Here is a 19,841-nt window from a genome sequence, read left to right as displayed (position 1 = left end):
TGCAGTTAGCTGACAGTGTTAACGGAAAATAGGGTAAAAGTGACGCCATCAAGGAGGTTACAAGCAAAAGGCGAGACGTTTACCATTTAAACGGGCAAAGACTTTGATATAATGCGAAAAATTTAGCAGTCATCCCGATTTAGAGATAAAATGCTGTCAGGAAGCAAAACGAATATTTTTTTTCCAGATTTCAGGTGTACGCATGGGCGTATATGCGTATATGGACGCTACGCTCCTGACTAACCTACTTAATTACTGCCCTCTGTTTAAACCTAATACATGGTGACTAAAATGTAGTATCATTCCTGAAACGAATAGAGAGGGTAAGAAAGAGTAAACGAAACGATCAGCTGTTCATTCATGCCTGGTCCACTCCGGATGTTCTTGAAGCTGACGTTGGCTGATTTCGGAATCCTCATCAACTTCTGAAAAAAAACCAGGACCGAATAACAATATCAGTAACTCTATACAGCGGCTACCTTAAAGCATACCATAAGAACAAGTGTCGATCCACTTTAGAAAACATTTAGAATACGAGGAATTTTGTCCGCTTTTTAAACACAGAAAGTAAAGTCGGTTTTGTGGTGTTGCTTTATATACATGTAGTTCTGGTTTGGTTTGAATTGTATGTTTGCGTTCGTCTCTTTTTAAATGATAAACAACCTGTAACTCCATACAGTTGTGTAGTTTACACCAGTATTAACCAGGAGAATGTTTTCTGGTCAACTTTTGTATGCTCATTAAGTAGAGTAGTAGGGAACGAATTATTCGGTAATTGTTCGGTATTTTCTTTAATTTGCGGGGAATACATTGACGTCAATGACGTCATAGCCTTTTGTCTTTGTCATAAATAAACCTGTCACACCTGTTAAACCACTCAACTTCAGCATGACGTTATCGTTATGAGATTCCACCGCATTTATATTTATCAGATAAAGACAAAAGACTATGACGTCATCGTCGTTAATATATTCCTCCCAAAAAACGGATAATTTGGTCCCTACTATACTACTTTCAATTCCTAACCTGATACGTTTCCCGTTTACCTCCTTCTAACGTTTGCGACCTAAATTGCAAGTAAACTGGGATAGGTTCAATTATTTTTACTTGCTGAGAAGAAGATGATCTGTGGAACCCTGCCCTTCTAGTTCGCTCAAAGACGCTCAGTAACATACCCTCAGCGTTTTGCTCGGGATACGGGAAGTTGAAATATCAGATTTGGAAATTGTCATGCTGTGCGAAACATTCTTGTACTCGCCAAAGGTTGATAACGATTTTTCACTGACTTCTATAGACTTGCACTGAATCCGCGAAAGGACAGGAGAAATATTTACGGTTACCCATGGCGAGTTGACTTTGTCCAGCTTTAAGGCACACCCTGAATCATGTCCATATTATCTATTAGCGTCATTGTCTTGCTCAAATTACATGTAGGGTTTCGACCGAATTGTGTGGAACTAATCTCTTAAAGGTGAACATTGGGAAAAACTGGACATAGGTTGAACAAAGATGTTGGAACAACAGAAAATGGTTTAAGCCCAGGAGTTATGTGATACGTAGGTGATCGTCCGGCCAGGTGAATGTAGTCCTGAATTGGACTGTTGTTGATAGTGACTAACGTTTCCACAACCAGTGTGGTGTCATTTTTGGCGTCATCACGAGATTGCCTCCACCGCGCAGGTTGTCGAAACGTCAGTCGCCGTCAACACATTACTATTACGGAGTGCACTCGCCAGGACGATCACCTAATCTGCCTCGTCCACAACCGCTCACGATGTTCGCTGGTTCCCATCAACCCTAGCCTCCCACGCGGGCGTTTCTAGGGGAGCTCGCTTTTCATCCCTCCCCACAAACGCCTGCTCAACCGAAGACAACATTCCTTTCCCAAGCTTAGCCAATCACATTGTACTTTCCAAATTCTGGAAAGTTGACCTTGACCGCAGGCGGGTAATCTGATAATTACTCGATCTGCATGAAACACTGGGAAAGCTTTCTGACCTCTGATAAATGTTAGATTCAGAGCGGCAAAAGTAGGATTTAGTCAAATTTTAGAGTACTTCATGCACTGCATAACCTTAGCGAAGGAAAGAAAAGAAGGAAAACGGTAACTTTAGGGTCACGTTTTAGTCGTGTTTAGCTTGTCAACACTTTATTTCACAACTGTTGATTGGTTACTTACCACGCAAATAAAACAATGGGAAAGGAATGTTGTTTTCGGTTTAGCAGGCGTTTGTGGGGAGGGATGAAAAACGAGCTCCCCTAAAAACGCCTGCGTGGGAAGCTACATCAACCTCCTCTCGAACTTTGCGCTTGTCTCCAGTTCCCCGCTTTAAAACTCTCTGCTCCCCACTAATCCCTGAGAAAGCCTGTGCAGGAGGCAGCCACCTCTAGTTATGTTAGAAAAATAACGACAATTATGATTTGGATCACTGTTTACCAGATGATGCACCAGACAAAAGTTTAAGTCTTCTCAAAGTGTCTGCAATGTCTTCCACTTTGTCTTTTCTTTCCACGTCAACGCAGGCATCATTTGCACTACAGTGCTCCAAAAATCTGTACGAGGTATGAAGAAATAAGACTGCGAGGAAACATATTCAAATTAAAAGTTTGCAAGGTAAAGATTAAATAGGTTTAAGTAGCTTCAGCAGAGGGTCATAATATAAGAGAGCGTGACGTCATAGTTTCACGTTTTCAAAGCAGTAAATACTGTTAAAATCCCTACCAGATTAAACACTCAGGGGCCTAGACAAGCTGAATAACTCATCGTGTATTTTTCTTTGACGGTTGCACCTCAAGATTTAATATATTACTGATTTCTTTCCAGGAAAATCTTTTGTACGTCAGTAATTAATTCAGCATTACTATATGTTATCATTTACAAGTTCCTGCTAACCTTCTCCAGTTGCCGTCCAAGCAAAGCATATCTGGATTCCCTACTAAAATCAATAAGGCTTGTGCACGAGTAATGGCTACATTGAACCTCTGAAAAATAAGGAAACAAAATTAAACTTAATTCAGTTTCGTGCCTTGATTAACAAAGCTTTGCGTATTTCATCTTGCTCAATGTCAAGCTGTTCAAAGTAAGGATAGATCAACGATGGCGACACAGTAACACTGAGTGAGGATTCTGACATCGACGTTGGGATTTGAAAGAGCGATAGAGATCCCTAGACGGCCTAAACATATCAATTGATGGAGTGGATATTCCGCTATTTTTAAACTCTTTTGATATTTTTGCAATTGTCGAAACCAGCTTAGTTTTTTTGAGCTTGTTTCAGTAATGAGAACAAACGCCTCGCATCTACTAAACGCCCTCACTTGGACCCCCAAAAATCAAGAGAGAATAAAAATGGACGCTCGGGGAGTCTATTAGGTCATTTACGGTACATATTTAGAGATATTTCGCTACAGATAAAGCAAACCGTAAATCCAATGCATTTACTATATCTTACTAACGATTGTGTGGGCACCCTGTGTTGAGACCGCGGTCACAAATCATACCTTTGGGTTGTTTAGAAATCCGAGGTGGAAGTTTTTGTCCATCTCCAGGAACTCTTTCTTGGTGCTTCGGACAGTCGATAAGATGATCACTCGTCTTTCTTGCCCCTGAAATTCCTCTACGCTGCCAACTTTGATACCAGGACCAGTCGCATCAAAGCGTCTCTTCTGGATCATTAGCTGGATCATCTTCTGAATTTTTTGAACCTGTCCGGAAAAGTAAAACAACCACCACTAAAAACATCGCCCAGTTGCGAAGATATTGCGACAAAAGCTGCGCAAGAAGTGGACATGAATTATGAATTATGATAAATAATTTAACCACTGAGTGTTACTTGAGATTGTCAATTTAAGTAAAACAAGAATATATTATACTAAACTGTATATAAATTCTGTAATCAGTTTTATTAGGATTATAATAATACCGTTGTGAATAAATAATGTATATTTAAAGACCAAATCCAAGTTCTTTTTTCTCCTTCAAAAAATTAAGAACCTTCTTAGGCTAACTTGCCAATAAGTACCCCAAAATACAAGAACATATTTGCGATACTTCAAAAAAGTAGGTTGTTATTCGCGGGTGTTTACTGTAGTTTGTTCAAGTCTGTCTTCATTTGATGATTTAACATGGTACCTCGAATTTCACACTTTGTCTAACCTGTCTCTTGTAAGGCGAAATAATACCAATCATCTCTGGCTTCAAATGTTTTAATCCTCTGCTTCTTTCATTTTCGTCCAACAGTTTCCTTAGGTAGCGCTCAATTGTCTCCACTTCAGCTACGTTAAAGAATGAAGGACTTGAGCCTTCTCTCTCGTCTTTTCCGTACACAGGGTGAAAGATGATGGGGAAGTCCTTATTAGGAAGTTCCTCCCAACCTAGCATCACGTTCCTGTAGTAAGGTAAGAGGTACGGTCACGTGGGTGATCTCGTCCCCAAGTTTCTTCATAGCCTGTGAAAACAGCCGACATTTCTCGACGCCACCACTGGTTTCCCCGCGAAATGACGCCTGAAAGACGAGTACAGGAGTTTCATACTGTCGATGACGCGTCACTATCAAGATCTAGTTAGTGCTTCTATTTGGTTGAAGCAAATGTTCAGTCAATCAGAAGCACTACCCAAATCTGCGTAGTGTCTCGTCCTCAGTCTGGAATTTCTGCGATCGTTTGTCAGACGTCATTTCGCTGGAAACCAGTGGTGGCGTCGCGAAATGTCGGTTGTTTTCTTAGGCTAGTTCCTCCATTGCACCCGCGAAATAAGGATGGCATGGGGCGTTAAACCGGAAGGATGCAAAGAATGCAAACGAACGATAGGCCTTTTTCGGATAATACCATAATACTCTTAAGGTGCAGCCTCCCCCTCGTTCAGTCAACCCAATGCTCTTTGCCGGAATGGCACCTTGCCAATTTTCACTGGAACATAGGTTGCTCAGTTGTTAAAAGGAATCAATAAAGCTAATTGTGATTTTAAACCAATGCAATTAAATGGTATTAAAAATATTGAGTCCCCAAAGCATTGTTGAGTCTTTGAGTCTTTGCGCATCGCCTTGAAAATAAATGCCCTATTATGTTCTAACTCACTTTGAAGTAATATGTTTCCGTACTCACCTAAAGTCCCCCGCACATTCATTTAACTCGTCGTCATAAAACAGTTGTTTAGGAATCTCAATGATAGCTCGATGTGAACGGTAGTTATTCACCAGTTTTGTAAGCAGATCCGAATCATAGCTTCCAGTTAGACCACGAGAGTAGGCGCTACATAACGTCATCAAACGTTCCAGAAGTGAGATTTCTTCAAAGAAATATGCATGTAGTATTCATTAGCGTTTAGTTTACTACCTGACTGGTGATTTCAAAGACAAATATCTAAAGCTCCAGTATGAAGTAAGTTCACCAAGGGTCCCTTGCCATGAGTTACTTTTAGTACAAGTGCGCAATTCCATTCTTTTTTTTAGATCAAAAGGTTTTCAAACGGGACAGATTGAGAGCCGATTATCTGACAGACTTGAATAGTTTTATGCGTAGGCTTGGCCCCGGTGTTTCAATTGGCCATGTTACATGATGACGTCATCTTGCTACTCCCACCAGAATTCTTCAGGGTTTTTCTTTCTTGTGCAAATTAGGCCTTTTGTTATTTAAAATATGAAAGCAAAAACGTTAAGGATCCTGGTCGTAGTAGTAAAATGACGCCTTCGTGCAAATAGCCTATTGGTAAGTTGACATCAGTAATTAGTCCATATAATAATAGTGATGATGATATTGACCTAATGATCGCAGTGACAACTAGGCTGCTCTAACTGAGTAACTAATGATAGATGATTATCAGGGGATCGACTGAATGAACTTATATTCTCACCAAGGCCGTATTCCTGTGTTATCGGTGACCTGAGAATAGGTCCCAATTGCTTGGGGTCCCCTGCGAGCACCAGCTGACCGCCCCTGTGGTGATTGGGATCCAGGAGGTCCGCGACCGGGATGATGCACTCAGGCTCGGTCGCATGGCCAGCTTCGTCAATGAAAATGTGCGTAAAATGATTACGGGGGAAACAGGCCGAAACCAACCTAGGAAAGTGATTTTGGAATAGAAAGGTTAAATCTTTGCCTGGCTATGACCCTTCGAGGATCATGAGGATGACGATTGTTTGGGAAACCGGCGAAGTTCGAGCCTATGATCGTTCTTGGTCGCTGTACATAGCACAGAAACAATAATAGTCATTTCTGCAAAGTTCAAAAGGAAAAAACCCCTAAAAACATTCAACCCTAAAACTGATTCTTTTTCTTTTTATAGCTTATATGTCAAAACAAGGAACTGAAAGCAAAGCTACAAAAAAAAAAGCTTGAAAAAAGCAATTGAAGTTAATTCTCAGTGTTTTGGGCCCAAAGCAGATCAATTATTTGCCTCAGCCTTCGGCTTCGGCTTCTGCTCGCCACTGACAAATCACGATATTTTGCTCAACCTCGTCCAATAATTGCTAATTATCTTTCCTTCTTATTCTCTAACCACTTTTTCCCCTGCGCATTACACATCCGCTTTCTATACGTGAGCCCATGAACTAATTACTTCAACTTTTAGTACCGTGAATGTCTTAACGACTGGCCCAGTTGCCATACTTTATTGGCCATTTGAGGTAAAACGTGGGACGGCGTGGTCATGGGTCAATTTTGGGGAATGATAGTCGACCCCACCCTCGTTTTCAGTCGTCCTCGGCGATTTCGGATGTGACGTCACCTGTCAAGCTTGTCGAGAGAATTAGCCCAGGACTATCGCGCTTGGCGCGGTTCCAAGCCTCCTCCACTCACTTGGATAGCACAAACTGAAATGGCAATAAGGCTATGTCGACCCAGTTTTTTCGGACAACCTCCAGATGAGCAGTAGAAGGAGCGAAAGCGTCTACTGACAACCGACCCAACCCGGCGCTCAGCTTCTAAACGACAAGTGCGCTGAACGTTCTCATTACTTACCTTCCAGCAGTTACCAGTGTCGTGACTATAATACGGTAGTCACTCATCAATTCTTCTTTTGAAGGGTAAAACACCTCATGATAAACAGCATCAAAATTCACCACTCGAGCTTCCTAACGATGAAAGAAATATTTAACAGTTACATAAATTGCTTTTGTGAGGTAAGAAGCCAAACCTAAAGCAAGGGACATGCACACCGACACACTGACACCAACGTACGAGCGGTGGTAGCCATGGGCAGCTCCTTCACTCTTAGTAGAACTCACCAACAAGGCATAGCTGTCGGAGCCCTGTGCTGTCAAAGCCGTTTTCGACAAAATGTTCAGAGGCCCCTCTCTGTCGAGGCGAGTGCAAAGCACTCCTTTAAGCGCCAGCTCCACACAACACCTGTTGGAGCTGTTGGAGCTTTTGGTTGGAACCCCACAGCTTTGAAATTTTTCGCCGCTGAAGCCGTGGGTTTGTGTCACTTGCTTTAAGCTTGGTTTTTTTATTCGGTAGCAATCCGGTTCCGAAAATTTTTTCAATTTCCTGTTCAAAACACTTTTACCTTAAGCTTCTGAGGAACGAAGTCCCAAGGTCTTGATGCAGCATACATCCGGAACAGTTTGCCTTTATCCACGTGAGCCAGCAAACGTTCAGCCAACAAGTCAGCGGCACTGTTTTCGGGGGCACAAGCAAGGATAAAACTCGAGTCGATCAGGTTGTGTACCTGTAAAGTTAAGAACAAAAGCAACTGATCGTACATTAAAAACCTGCTCATGACCTAATCTTCAAAAATACTGTTTACCAAATTTCCTTTATATAGAGAGAAAACCGTTTACCTAAAAACCCATAAAACGGCCATAAATTGGTCCGTGGACCACAGAGGAGAGACGTAACACACATTTTAAGTAAGGTAAGCCGTTTTTATTGAATTCCTTTCATTTTCGTAGGTTACAGAAACGATAGGTTTTTTCCCCATACAGATCCTTATATTTTGAATGTTAAGCAACAATGCCGATCAGTCGCTCGCCGATGCTCATATTTCGAGCTTGGGCTACCTGTGGTTAAACTGTGCAAATACAGGTGCTGCCATTTTCCCCTGTAACAATAACATTCGTGTTGTATCAATCTCGACCCCAGTAATTTTTCCAAAGCCCTGGGGTCGAGTATAGAGCTGTATAACAATTTCATATACTTTGAATTTGTTTGTAGTCAGTTAGACAATATTATATGCATATTTTATACAAGCAATATATAGAACTCCTACGATGAATACAACGCTCCCGAAGAACCTTAGGAACCTACTTTCACTGTAAACACTAATTATATAGGGCTAACTTGAAAAAATGCAGGTTTTTGTATGTGGGGTTTTACTACACCATTCAAAAAGCAACTTGCTTATACGGGTGTTTCGTTTATGAATAGTAGTCTTTCTTGAAGAAATTCATCAGGCTAGTGAAGTTAATATCTATTTAAATGTTATTAAAACATGGCCAAGAAAAGTCTTAATGATGCTGACAGTTTCGATGACTGTCAGCCACCTTTGACGATTTCAAGTTTTGATAAAGATGGCTGACAGTCATCGAAGCTGTCAGCATCATTAAGAATTTTCTTGGCTATGTTTTCATAACATTTAACTAGATATGAATAGTAGTGTTTTCAGTTTTTCTGAGAGACTTAAGATAACATGTCAATCCCAGTATCCCGGGTTAGCTTACTGGAAGAGTCAGCAGACTGGTCCAGCAAGTTCAGTCGCCTTGGCCGGACCAATAACCATGGTTTTCAAACTACTGAAGAAGATTGTACCACATAAGCTCTGCAAAAGGCTAGAACTTTCAGGTGTGGCTCCCGCGACCACGTGAAAATAGCGGTCCCATCTTGAACAAGAACTGTGTCTACGATAAGTATGTCGCGCACACGTTGTCCTCTCGAAACAAATGTGCGTTATTGACCAGCTTGTTCAGTGAAGATGGCTGGATAACGGCCATGTTCTTTTTTTTTTCGTTTTCATAGACCGAGACGAAGTCGAGGTAAATGAAACGGCAAAATAATTGGGCCAGTATCCAGGCATCTTGACCAAACAAGCTTGAATTGGTAAATAGAGGATTTATTGTTTGGCCAAAAAGAAAACTTTTTTCTTGCGGGACCAAGGTTGGAAATCCCAAGCGAACAAGGAAGGCTCATACTGCCTGTTCGGGTAGCCAATCAGAACACAGGACTCGCTTCATCTTGCCTGCTCACGGATTCAGCCATACAACATTTATTCCCCACTGAATCTCAAAGCAGTTTTTTCCTATACTACGTTCGTACTAGCACCTTTTACTTGGGGAGTACGCAATAATGGCCGTTGTTATTCTGAAATTCTGAATGTCGAGAAGACCCTCAAAGCTTTGGTACGAAAATCATGTCGTACTTGACCAAAGTTGATTAAAAAACTACGGCTGACCTGTTTGATTGCTTCCACTAAGGTAACAGTTTTTCCAGTGCCGGGTGGACCAAACACAAGATAAGGGGCTGGACGAGACGAACCAGATACTATCTTCTGCACTGCTTGTTTCTGCTCACTGTTCAGGTTACGATCGTAAAAGGACCTAAAATTCGAAGCAAGTTTGTTACATCACCAGCGCTTGGCTAAGATAAAATAGACTTCCGACAGCCTATGTTTTCTCGTACTTTACTTGAACATCGGCCATTCTCGCCTCAGACTGGCTAGATGTTGTGTTGAATTGCATTGTGGGACTGTGACCCAGTTTCCTGCGCAGATTCGTAACATCCAATGAAAGAAGAGATAGTGCCCCAAAACAATCCCATGGTGCAATTTGACACAGCATCGGCCCCTTCTCACCCCCTACGTCAAAGTGGCCTATTCAATGGACGAGCAATCTGAAAGCGACTGTGAGTGTGGAGCACGGGGGGGGGGGGGGGGGGGGGGGGACGGGAGGCGGAGGATGGAAGCCTCTCTTACCCCTCCCCCTCTCACTTCCCGCCCTCTTTTCTTACTGTTTAGCGACCTTCACAGTTTGGTGTGGAAGCAGAGAATAGTGAGACTAACCACAGCCGATATATTTTTTAAATTAATTTGAGAGGATTTGACTGGAAACGTAACAAAGTTTTCTTTTATTTTTTTGTGTGAGTGAACTGACCCGACGTGTTTGTTCATTTCTGCTCTTTGATGAATAACGTCCTCTCGTGGAAAAAGAACATGGCGCATTTCCGTCCGGGTAATCCTGTCACATGCCCGGTGCTCCATCTGCACTGGAAGCCGATTGAATGTGAACTGAATGTCAAACTTTTTTCTCTTCATATATGGCATTCTGGATAAAATTAAGGGCAAAAATGTTAGTAGACAGTTAAGTAGTCTGTCGCCCTAAAAACAACATATATAAGGACGAACTTCTCTTTGCCAAGATCAAGAGGTTATTGTTCCTCGAATATGGCTATTGTCTAAATCAGAGAGTTATTAAACAAACAGTTAGCTAGTCAAAGTATTTTATGGCGTTTGAAAATAGCTAAATCTAGCGCTACAGCCTATGATAAATCAAGTTCCAGTACTGCTCCAAGCTCAAAGGATTTCAGCACGCCAGAAAACTGTTTCACAACGCTTCCGCAAATGTGCCAAATGGCACCTTAACACAATCCCGAATGAAAGAAGCTTAATCACAAGCAAACGCTATAGCCTTCGAACTGGTCATGGTAAAGCCTGTGACAAAGACTGTCGAAAATGCAAGGGGCCTGGAAATTAAACTGGTACACAGACAGTGGTTGCTGCAAGGTTAGAATGCGTTTCCATGCACTATTCCTGTCTTAGCAAAGTTTCCCCCCAAGGTTGCTATGGTAGCAAGGTCCTGGAAGTGTGTCTGTCAGTCATTTATCTTAAATCAAAATCTTTAACGTACTTATTCATGTCAAAACCAAGTTTCACGTCCAGCATTTGAACCTTGTGTACAATTCCCTCGTATCGTCGTCGTAGTACTCCGGCCTCGTAAGCGTAGATTCTGTCGCCACGCAACACGGACGGACGATTTTCTGCAAGGCCTGGTACCTACAATGCAAAGAGACCCCGGCATAATTAGCTCAGTCGGTAGGGCGCTTGACTGCTGATCGGCAATATTAAAATAACTGAGAAATGAGGGTACTGCCTTTGCCCTTGGGGAGAGTTGTCCAGTCACTAATTTATCTATAGTAACTTGTTCCTTTACACCATTCCGGAATTGTAGGTAAGTAACTGTTTCTAATTTTTTGTCCATGCAAGTCTCTTAAAGTTATTTTAAAAGTCTCTAGGTACTCTGGTATTTCCCCTTTAATAGCATTTTGAACCGCTGAGCATCGGTGAGTAATAGGTCTTCCAGCCAGAGGGATCCATTGTAGAGAACTGAGTGCTTCGGACGATGAGATCTTATTACCTAGAATTCTTTTTGCAAATCTATTCTGAAACGTTTGTAAACGACCCATTTCAGATTTCAAACCAGGCTGATCTCCCCATACAATGTCACCATAGTCTAAATCAAGTCTGAATGGGCTAAACTAAGCCGTTAAAATACGCAGTGCGAGTCTTATTATCAATCATATAAAAGATTCTGTTAAACGCAGACAGGTGATGACCTACAATTGTAGCTTCTTAACAAATTAGTGATATGTGGCTTCCAGCTCCATTTTTCATCCATTGTTACTCCAAGATATTTACATGATTGCACACGCTCAACTTGTGTACAATTCATTTGTAAGGCGACATCATCAAATAACGAAAGCATGGTATTACTCCTGGCAAGCATGAGTTTTGTCTTCTTCACATTTATGACCAGTTGGTACCCGTCGCAAATCCAATTAAATCTCGCGCTAAGATGGCTTCCACAGAAGTTGGCGCTGTACAAATCAATACTGCGTCATCAGCATACAGAATGACCCGAGCGTTTTTAACTTCATTTGGCAAGCTATTAACATAAATATATAGCGAGGAGAAGAGAGGGAAAACATTGACCCTTTCCCCGGCAAACAGGGAGCCTGTTCACAGGCTAGAAAAAAATCGGTCCGATACTCGAAATCGAAATTGCCTGAAATTCGAAGTTCGAAATTGCCTGTGACTTTCTTTGGTTACACGATGCTGAACAGATCATTTTTCGAGCGACTGACAAGACGACTGGCATGTCTGATTGACCTAGAATTGAAAGCTCATTGACTTGTAAAGACAAAAATAATTACAAAAGATGAAACAAGTTGAAAGATGAAAGACATAGGGGTTGTTTACCATTTACATGGGCAAAGACGTCGGTTCCAGTTTGGGTAGATGGTAAGCTACACGGAATCGCGCGTATCATTTGCACAAATTAGTACCCGAAAAACGGCCACGAAAGCATGAAACTGGTATCAAAGATGGCTTTCAAGAAAGGCAGGGACGAATTTCCGTCTGGAACATACTGCCCAGAAAAACAAGACAACCTTCTCCGAAATTCCGTTTCTCCTGAAAATTTTCTACCGTAACGACCGCAAAAGTCGGGTTCCTTTTCCTTTCCAACCGGATTTTCTGGGATGGTTTTGTAAATGGTAAACAACCAAGACGAAATTCTATTGCGCACAATGTTGCAGAAGGTCTTAAGGCTGCTGCTGAGACGGAAGTGTTAAAAAATCTGTCGCGGGCTCAACTGTTGATCACAAATTGCATGTGTACACTGCTGTGGGTGGGCGTACTGGAATACATTTCGTCTTCATTAAGCAAGCAAAATTTTCACTCACCTTTAAGATAAGAAGCCTTCTGTCTGTCCCATCCTGATCAAATTCAACTCCTTTCATATCGTAATTCCTGATGTCTTTTTGCATTTGAATTTCTTCAATATGCAATAGCATGTCGAACTTTTCTTTATAATTGTCGAAAGTCAACTCCTTTTCGAGTCGTTGCCTGAAAACAAGTGAATTGTTTGAATTCAAGTTTAAAGGTATCTTCGATTGCCTTAATTACGTTTTTGTATAGCTGCAATGATTATCTTGAAAAATGTGAACAACTTCTTAATCATTGCTTTTATCAAAATTGGCCGAGACAAGTGAAGACAATTCAATTAAGTTCAACTAAACAACTAAGCAGATGAGTTTTTCTAAGCCTGTTACAGGCGTTCAAATCAGGGGCGTAGCTAGGGGGGGGTCCTGGGGTGCCCGTGACCCCCCCTTGGTAGGCCTTCTTTTGAGCAAACAACCTACAATATTCAAGTGGCGAAAACGCCATGACAATATCTTGGCCGTAAAAGCCATTGTTGAAAAGCCCACTTTTTTAAAATTTGTTTTTTTGTGAAGTATTTTCATCAACGGCTCTTGTCTTTAGTTAATATGGGCCTTCAAGCCGCGATAATACGACTGAGCCCGCTGATACACGAGGGAGAGCAGCGGGTGAGTAGCCTCTGTGACCCCCCCTTTGAAAAATCCTGGCTACGCCCCTGCAGATTGTGGGGACGGTGCAAAGTGATCGCGTTGCACTCCACTATCTGAACGCTTGGAAAGGGTTAAGTTGAAGATTCTTCACGCTTCTTCTAGTTTCTATACTTTGGAAAACCAAACTTCTTATTTTCTATAGTTTTCCTTATTCTACAAGGGTCCCATTGAGATTCAGATAAGGGCCCCCACGGGGGGGGGGGGGTGCTCCCTTATAAAGTGTCGCCGGGGTGTTCGTTGTACCTCTTAGGGGTTTACATTTGTGGACTTTTACCGCTTAGGGTGCTATAAAACAAACGCCAGTTCTTTTTTTAGTTCTCGTCGTGTGAAATAAAGGATAGTGATGGAGTATTCAATGGTTATAGTTTGCAGAAAAACTAGGACATCGGCATATGACTGTCAATAACAGCACACCATCAAGGTGTTAATCTACATTGTTTTGTTAAGAATTCTGTTAAAAATGATACGCTTTATCAGGATAAAGATTTATGACAATACTTTCGAAAAGTCCTTGAGAAGAAAGTTCGAAAGTTAACTTCATTGCTTTTAAAATTTGCAGTGCCATTTATATAATTTTTTGTTGCTGAAATGATACCTCTTAGGAGTGGAAATGAATTTGGGACACGCCCATAAAACAAGATTCTGGTACCTTTTAGAGGTGTTCTACAAATTTTCCAACGAGCACCTCCGTCACTTTTATAGGGAAGTACCCCCCCCCCCCCCCCCCGGGGTCAGGGCACGTCTGAGAAGTTACTATCTTGTTAACAATCTAAATATCCCACGTCATACAAACCTCAGTCCCTCTCGAACTTCGTTGCTCTTGACGACCTGCGCCTTTAGGGTGATGGGAATCTCATACTGGTCCAACTTCTGCATGATCAGTTTATTCCTCGCCAATCTATAAAACGGAGACGCGTTGTTGGGTATTTTACTGAAATGACGTCAATCTGACAAGGTCTTCTTCGTGGTTTACACTTGAACAATTCATAGCGACCTTCAGATTTCAAGACGAGGACGAAGACTTCTCAATCCTGAGTTGTGTGCGCGCGTGAGCCAGAGTGATTTTGGCGGGACAACGTGATAGCCGTCGTCATTCTACTGCGAGTTTTAGCGAGAATATCGTGGTGGCCGAAACAAGTCAGTTATCGGGCAAGGGCTTAGAATATAACCTTCTTCAATAACAATAGCCATGCTAACTTTTCTGTTGAAGAAAAGTACAATGAATTGAAGCTCTCCGGGGTGTATATGTTTTGAGAATACGCGAAAAAACTTTAAGTTAAATTTTTCCTCGTAGTCGTCCTCGTCCTTAAATCTAAACGACTCTAACTTCTTAACAAAAACAACTACTTGAAGGTAATTTGTTTGATCATTCTCCATGACGACACATAACCAGTTTTCCTTTCTAAATGCGTTGTCGTATCAGGAGTTTAAAATATTTCATTTTTATTTTCTAAAACTGATTTTAAAAAAGGTTGCCTACATAACAGCGACCTTCCCCAATACAACCGTGACCTAAGCATAAGTCGATGCTGACTGCAAGATTAAGCTCTTTCGTTTACGTAAAGTTAAAATCGCAAGACCATCGCAAAAAACTGTGTACGATCACTCTTGCTCAACGTCAGATCAAAACACATCGCGATCAGTCAAAATGAATAAAGAGTACAAATTATTGTCAAATATATTCCTGTAAATTGGTGATTTGTCATAATAAAGTTTATTAAGACTGGTATTAGCCAGTCGAAATATTGTAACTACAGCCTATTCGCGTTGTTTGATCTGAGTCCTTGCAGTTGTCTTGTTGACAATAATTTATACTTCTTTTATTTATCTAAACCATTGACCAAGCCTAACCACCACGCCTTTAGATAAAACTCGAAATGATACCCTATTTATTGTAGGCCCCGTTATTTTAAACGGCTGAAGATATACAAACTTACGGTGGGAGGGGTAATCCCCAGGCAGTAACGACATTCCTTGGAATTTCCACCGCTCTTGCAGGGCGTCGGTATTCAGAGGTTTGCTTCAGGTCGTCGTACAAATCGCTGACGATACGCACGGATAGAAACCTCAGGATATGGAATTCAATACCATCCTCAGTTTCGAACGTAAGTACGCCGGGAACATAAGAATATCCAAACTCCGTGCGCCTTTTGCAGCCAATTCTGAATCTTCTCTGGCCACCTGGGGACAAAAATGTTATTTTTTCGGTCGAATTGTTACGCTCAAACACTCCGGTTACACTGAGTGTCATTCAACACTCCGTTTTTGTGTTCTCTATTCAGTGAATTTCTCATGACGTAGTTCTCTTGGTTAAATTCAAGATTGGTCTTGTAACTGCAATTTTTACGACTTCTGTCTTTTCATAACCAGGATTACTTTTATACTAAGTCGTACTTCCCCAGGTCTGTTAGGGCATGCATGAAATAGTCTCCCTCACTCTAATAAGCATGCTACTACTATTCAACAGTTTAAAAGTCCATTACACCACCAAGCCACGTTCCTATAGGTCGCCATAGAAATGTTGTGTTCAATTTCATCCTTGGTTTAAATCCTATTTCCTTTTGTTTCAATCTTACAATCGTACATTACCATACCCAAAAAAAAAGGGAAATAAAATTTTAACCAAAGATAAAATTGAACCACAGCAGATACACCGGTAGCGCACTTTCATTGCGCACTCTGTTTTCCTTTAATAAACGTCTTTTTTTATTCTCGTCGGATTTTAGTGGCTGTTTTGTTTTATAGTCTTAGACGATTGTAGGGGTTTGTTTTCATCTTCTCTCAGAGCACTTTTGTGTCTGTGTTTTTTCTTGTATGTATGTGTGTGTGTACTCTTGTTTTCTGACAAATATCAATCAACTAAACAAAACTAAACTAATCATACCCGTTAGTAATTAAATTTCTTCTTGTCAAAACCCTTCCAATTTTTTTAACAGATATTGGTAAGCAAGGCGCAAAAAGGCCGTGAAATATGCACGTAGACAGCTCGTAAAGTCATGTACATTCTTATCTAACTTGATTCAATGGCTGAACAACCCTGGCAAAAACGTTTTCATTTCTCCCAGTTTTGCAAGACGACCACCTTATATAGCGCATATGCCACCTGACTTCCTTATCAGTTGACTAGAGTAAATATCAAAATGCTTTATGTTTTATTTGAGGCAAAACACGTGAGTAAAAAAATAAATCAAAGGAGTACAAAAACAGTTAAGAAGACGTTTGTCAACCTTCAAAACACCTGATCTCCATTTTTTCACAAACACAACGCGAAACATCAGTCCATAGCCTGAAGAAACTTTTAAAAGAAAGCAACTGCATTGAAACAGCAATAACAGCAACAACAAAAACAAAACACAGCCTTGAAACAAAGAAACAAAACAACTGACATTACATTTAATTACCTGGCTCTAGGTTTTTTTCCCATTCTCGAATACGTGATATTTCCGAATAATCAAAGAAGTTGACGCTCCATAAAAGAGTAATGTCTTTCAAGGTGATTGTCTCATCACTGGTGTTGTCTATGATCAGCACAATCTGTCCCGTGTTCGTTCCACTCTCCACTTTCAGTTCAACGACGCCATTTTCATCTCCAGGGGGTTCGGAAGTGACTCTTATTCCATTTTTGTCGAAAACAAGTTCCGGTCTAACGGGATAAGAGGTAAAAAGAGATTATTCAATAGGCATTTTCGAGATCAGATAGCAACTGTGCAAATAATCAAGGGGCTCTGGGACATACTCTCCTTAACAGTCTAACTATGGCATTGTTGACTTAAGGTAGAAAACGATAATACCACATCGTTCGCAATGTAATGCTCTTCGTATTGGAAAAGCCGAATAAATATTGTTACTGTTGTCGAGGCTTATTTGTCATCGTAAGTAGCCATTATACAGGCTAGTGTAACACGCTTAATAATATGTAAAAAACTGTTAAATCTGATTGGCAGAGAGCAATGCAATTTTTAGTAAACTCCGTGCAAAGAGGAGGAAATATAATACAAAAACCAAGGAAATTAATGCAAATATCTCAGAATTAAAATGGAGCACTGAGATTGTTTATTATTGTCTAATAAACAATAGAAATATGTGAAAACCAATCAGATGCCCAAACTCACGCACACAAAGATGGGCTCCTGGCACGACTTTTCTCGTTCAATTTGGGATTTATTTTGATACTTTTTGAAAAACACACTCCTGCAAATGAATTCCAAATTGAATGAGAAAAGTCGTATGATTGCTTATACTACCTACAATCTACAACCACATCATGTCCTTTCACTCTCACTCGATCCAACAGTTCCTAACCAGTAATTGAGTCATCCTTTCCCGCACATTGAAATTGGGCCATTTCAGGAAATTTTCGCGCATATCATTTTCCAAATACTTACTTGCATTTCTTCTTCGACTATCTTGATTACAATGAGTATGGCCTATATGCAAGCCTAAATGTTTGCGGTCCTTTAACAAAGACGGCGGATCTGCCCGGCAACATTTTTTATCGGTTTGTTCGTTCACGTTAAGTGAGTCCTTGGTTGGATCGTTTGTTCGTACTTTCATTAATTCATAATGACGTATCACGGGTAGTATCAGGCTCCGGTTGGCAGAGGGGGAGGGGCCTGATCCCGTATTCCAGCTGCTTTGTCCCAAAATCCCCCATTCCACACGCACTTTTTTTATCACTTTCCCAAAATCCCGTTTTGGTTAAAAAAAAAAACCATATGAGAAAAAAAAAATTCGCAAAAGCTAATAATTGTAAGATGTAGATTTGCCGTTTCGACTGAAAAAAAATGCAGTAAAATAAAGATAAAATTAAATAGATTAAACTCAGAAAAATCCCGTTTCCCGTCATGATAATTTGCATTTTCCCGAATACTGCACCGGATCTCCGGTATGAAGTACTTACTTCTCCAATGATTTTCGAATCTTTCTGAGGACTTCCTGTTGGCGATGCTTCCAACCTGAGATATGGTTGCTGTAAGCAAGTTCATTCCCCAAACTTCGCTTACAAACATTGCAGTGATATGGCCCACGCGTTAACGCCTTGAAAACTGAATCATTTTCATCCCCACTCGAGCTGAGATCTTCGGATCCATCGACTGTTAATAGCTGAAGAGCGGCTGCTTCCCCGCCTCCAAAAACAATGCGATCTTGAAGCTGTTGGCACAGGTTTAGATGATATGTGAGAGTGTTCAGAAGCTTTGAAAAGGACACTCCAAGTGTTTCGTACAAGGGACAAAACTCGCCTTGGTATATTTGCCTGAGTTCGTGCACAAACATGTCTTCTTTGCGATTTCTGTCTTCCAAAAACTTGACAAACGTCTTTGCTACTATTTTCTCTTGATCGATGGTTCGGCGATTTCCTCTCCTTGTTCTTGAGCGAAATCGAAACATGTCGACGAACGCCTACAAAGAGAGCGGAGGCAGTTTATAGTCAAAACTTGCTTCTTAACAGTAAACTTTGCCAATTGATTCAACAATTCAGGTCTAAGTTTATTTCTGTTGGATCGAGCTTCCCAGACCGCCTGAACATAGCAGATAGAACAACGTCGAGATACGCACCAAGTACCTTGCAGACGTGTTTGAACTTTTACTCCGAACACAGTCATTTTAATGGTAAATTTGTAGCAGAACTGAACATGTTAACAACACATTTCCTATCCGATCATCACCAAATCGAAAGAAACGTTTATAATCAACTTCGGTCGCAACCCCTTCAAAAGGTCTTGCAAAAATTACCTAACATTATTGATCATCCGTCTCACGATAGCGCACGAGCCACAATTGAACCTACTGTTCTCTGTAATATGTTTAATATTTAATTTTTTAACTCAGCATCTCAAGAAAATATTAAGGCGATGAAATTATTCCGATCAGCATCCGCCTTGACAGTTAAAACAAATGATACAATGCGATGAAATGGACGTTTATCTCCATCCAGCAACTCATTTGGTGACAACTAGTAGTAGTCTACTTGAAAATTGGAAACACGTTTGTCAGAAAGGTCGCCTCCAGTCGCCTGAGCAATGATAAGGGCGTTTAAAGCTTATTTCGGGTTATTTATATACAGAATCGAAACCAACCGAGTTGCTTAGCGCTTTTGTCACTATCAGGCAGGTACAAAAGTCGGACCGGATCAACTCGGACTTGTTTCCCTTTTATGTTTCCCTTATATGAATCTGAAAAGTAAATAACAGTAGAAATATATCATAATAAAATCATGATTATGTATAACTTGACTTCTGATAAATTTACAACTTTAACATCTATAAAGAAGGTACAAAACGTGAACAGAACCACTCCTTCTGACATCTTGACAGTGGTGTTGTGTAGGGAACGGAATACTCTAATAGACAGTGGTGTTGTGTAGGGAACGGAATACTCTAATAGACAATTGTTCATTAAAATCCTCATTCATGCTACTCAGTCCTTGTCCTCACTAAGTAAATTTCGATGTGAATTCTACCATTCCCTCATTATTCTCTGATACA

At 40.8% G+C, this 19,841-nt stretch overlaps 1 protein-coding gene across 2 annotated transcripts; it reads right to left on the bottom strand.

Annotated features, from left to right (window-relative positions):
- Positions 1–104: 104 nt before the first annotated feature.
- Positions 105–19,501, bottom strand: LOC140937427 (putative helicase mov-10-B.1). 2 transcript variants are annotated; one of them, XM_073386982.1, is made up of 18 exons: positions 19,434–19,501; positions 18,257–18,756; positions 16,758–16,999; positions 15,294–15,537; positions 14,150–14,254; positions 12,670–12,832; positions 10,836–10,981; positions 10,083–10,253; positions 9,386–9,530; positions 7,505–7,666; positions 6,958–7,070; positions 5,852–6,057; positions 5,104–5,287; positions 4,157–4,388; positions 3,502–3,705; positions 2,894–2,982; positions 2,438–2,553; positions 105–425 (listed from the first exon to the last, which is right to left on the bottom strand). In XM_073386982.1, the coding sequence occupies exons 2-18, from the start codon at positions 18,742–18,744 to the stop codon at positions 355–357; spliced, it is 3,081 nt and encodes a 1,026-aa protein (XP_073243083.1). In that variant the 5' UTR covers positions 18,745–18,756; positions 19,434–19,501; the 3' UTR covers positions 105–354. The 2 variants fall into 2 exon arrangements, with proteins under 2 accessions (XP_073243083.1, XP_073243084.1); XM_073386983.1 differs by lacking the exons at positions 15,294–15,537; positions 18,257–18,756; positions 19,434–19,501 and having other exon boundaries at positions 16,758–16,925.
- Positions 19,502–19,841: the final 340 nt, after the last annotated feature.

Source organism: Porites lutea, chromosome 5, assembly GCF_958299795.1.
Source record: "Porites lutea chromosome 5, jaPorLute2.1, whole genome shotgun sequence".
Taxonomy (NCBI): Eukaryota; Metazoa; Cnidaria; class Anthozoa; order Scleractinia; family Poritidae; genus Porites; species Porites lutea.
This window is presented reverse-complemented; position numbering and strand designations above follow the sequence as displayed.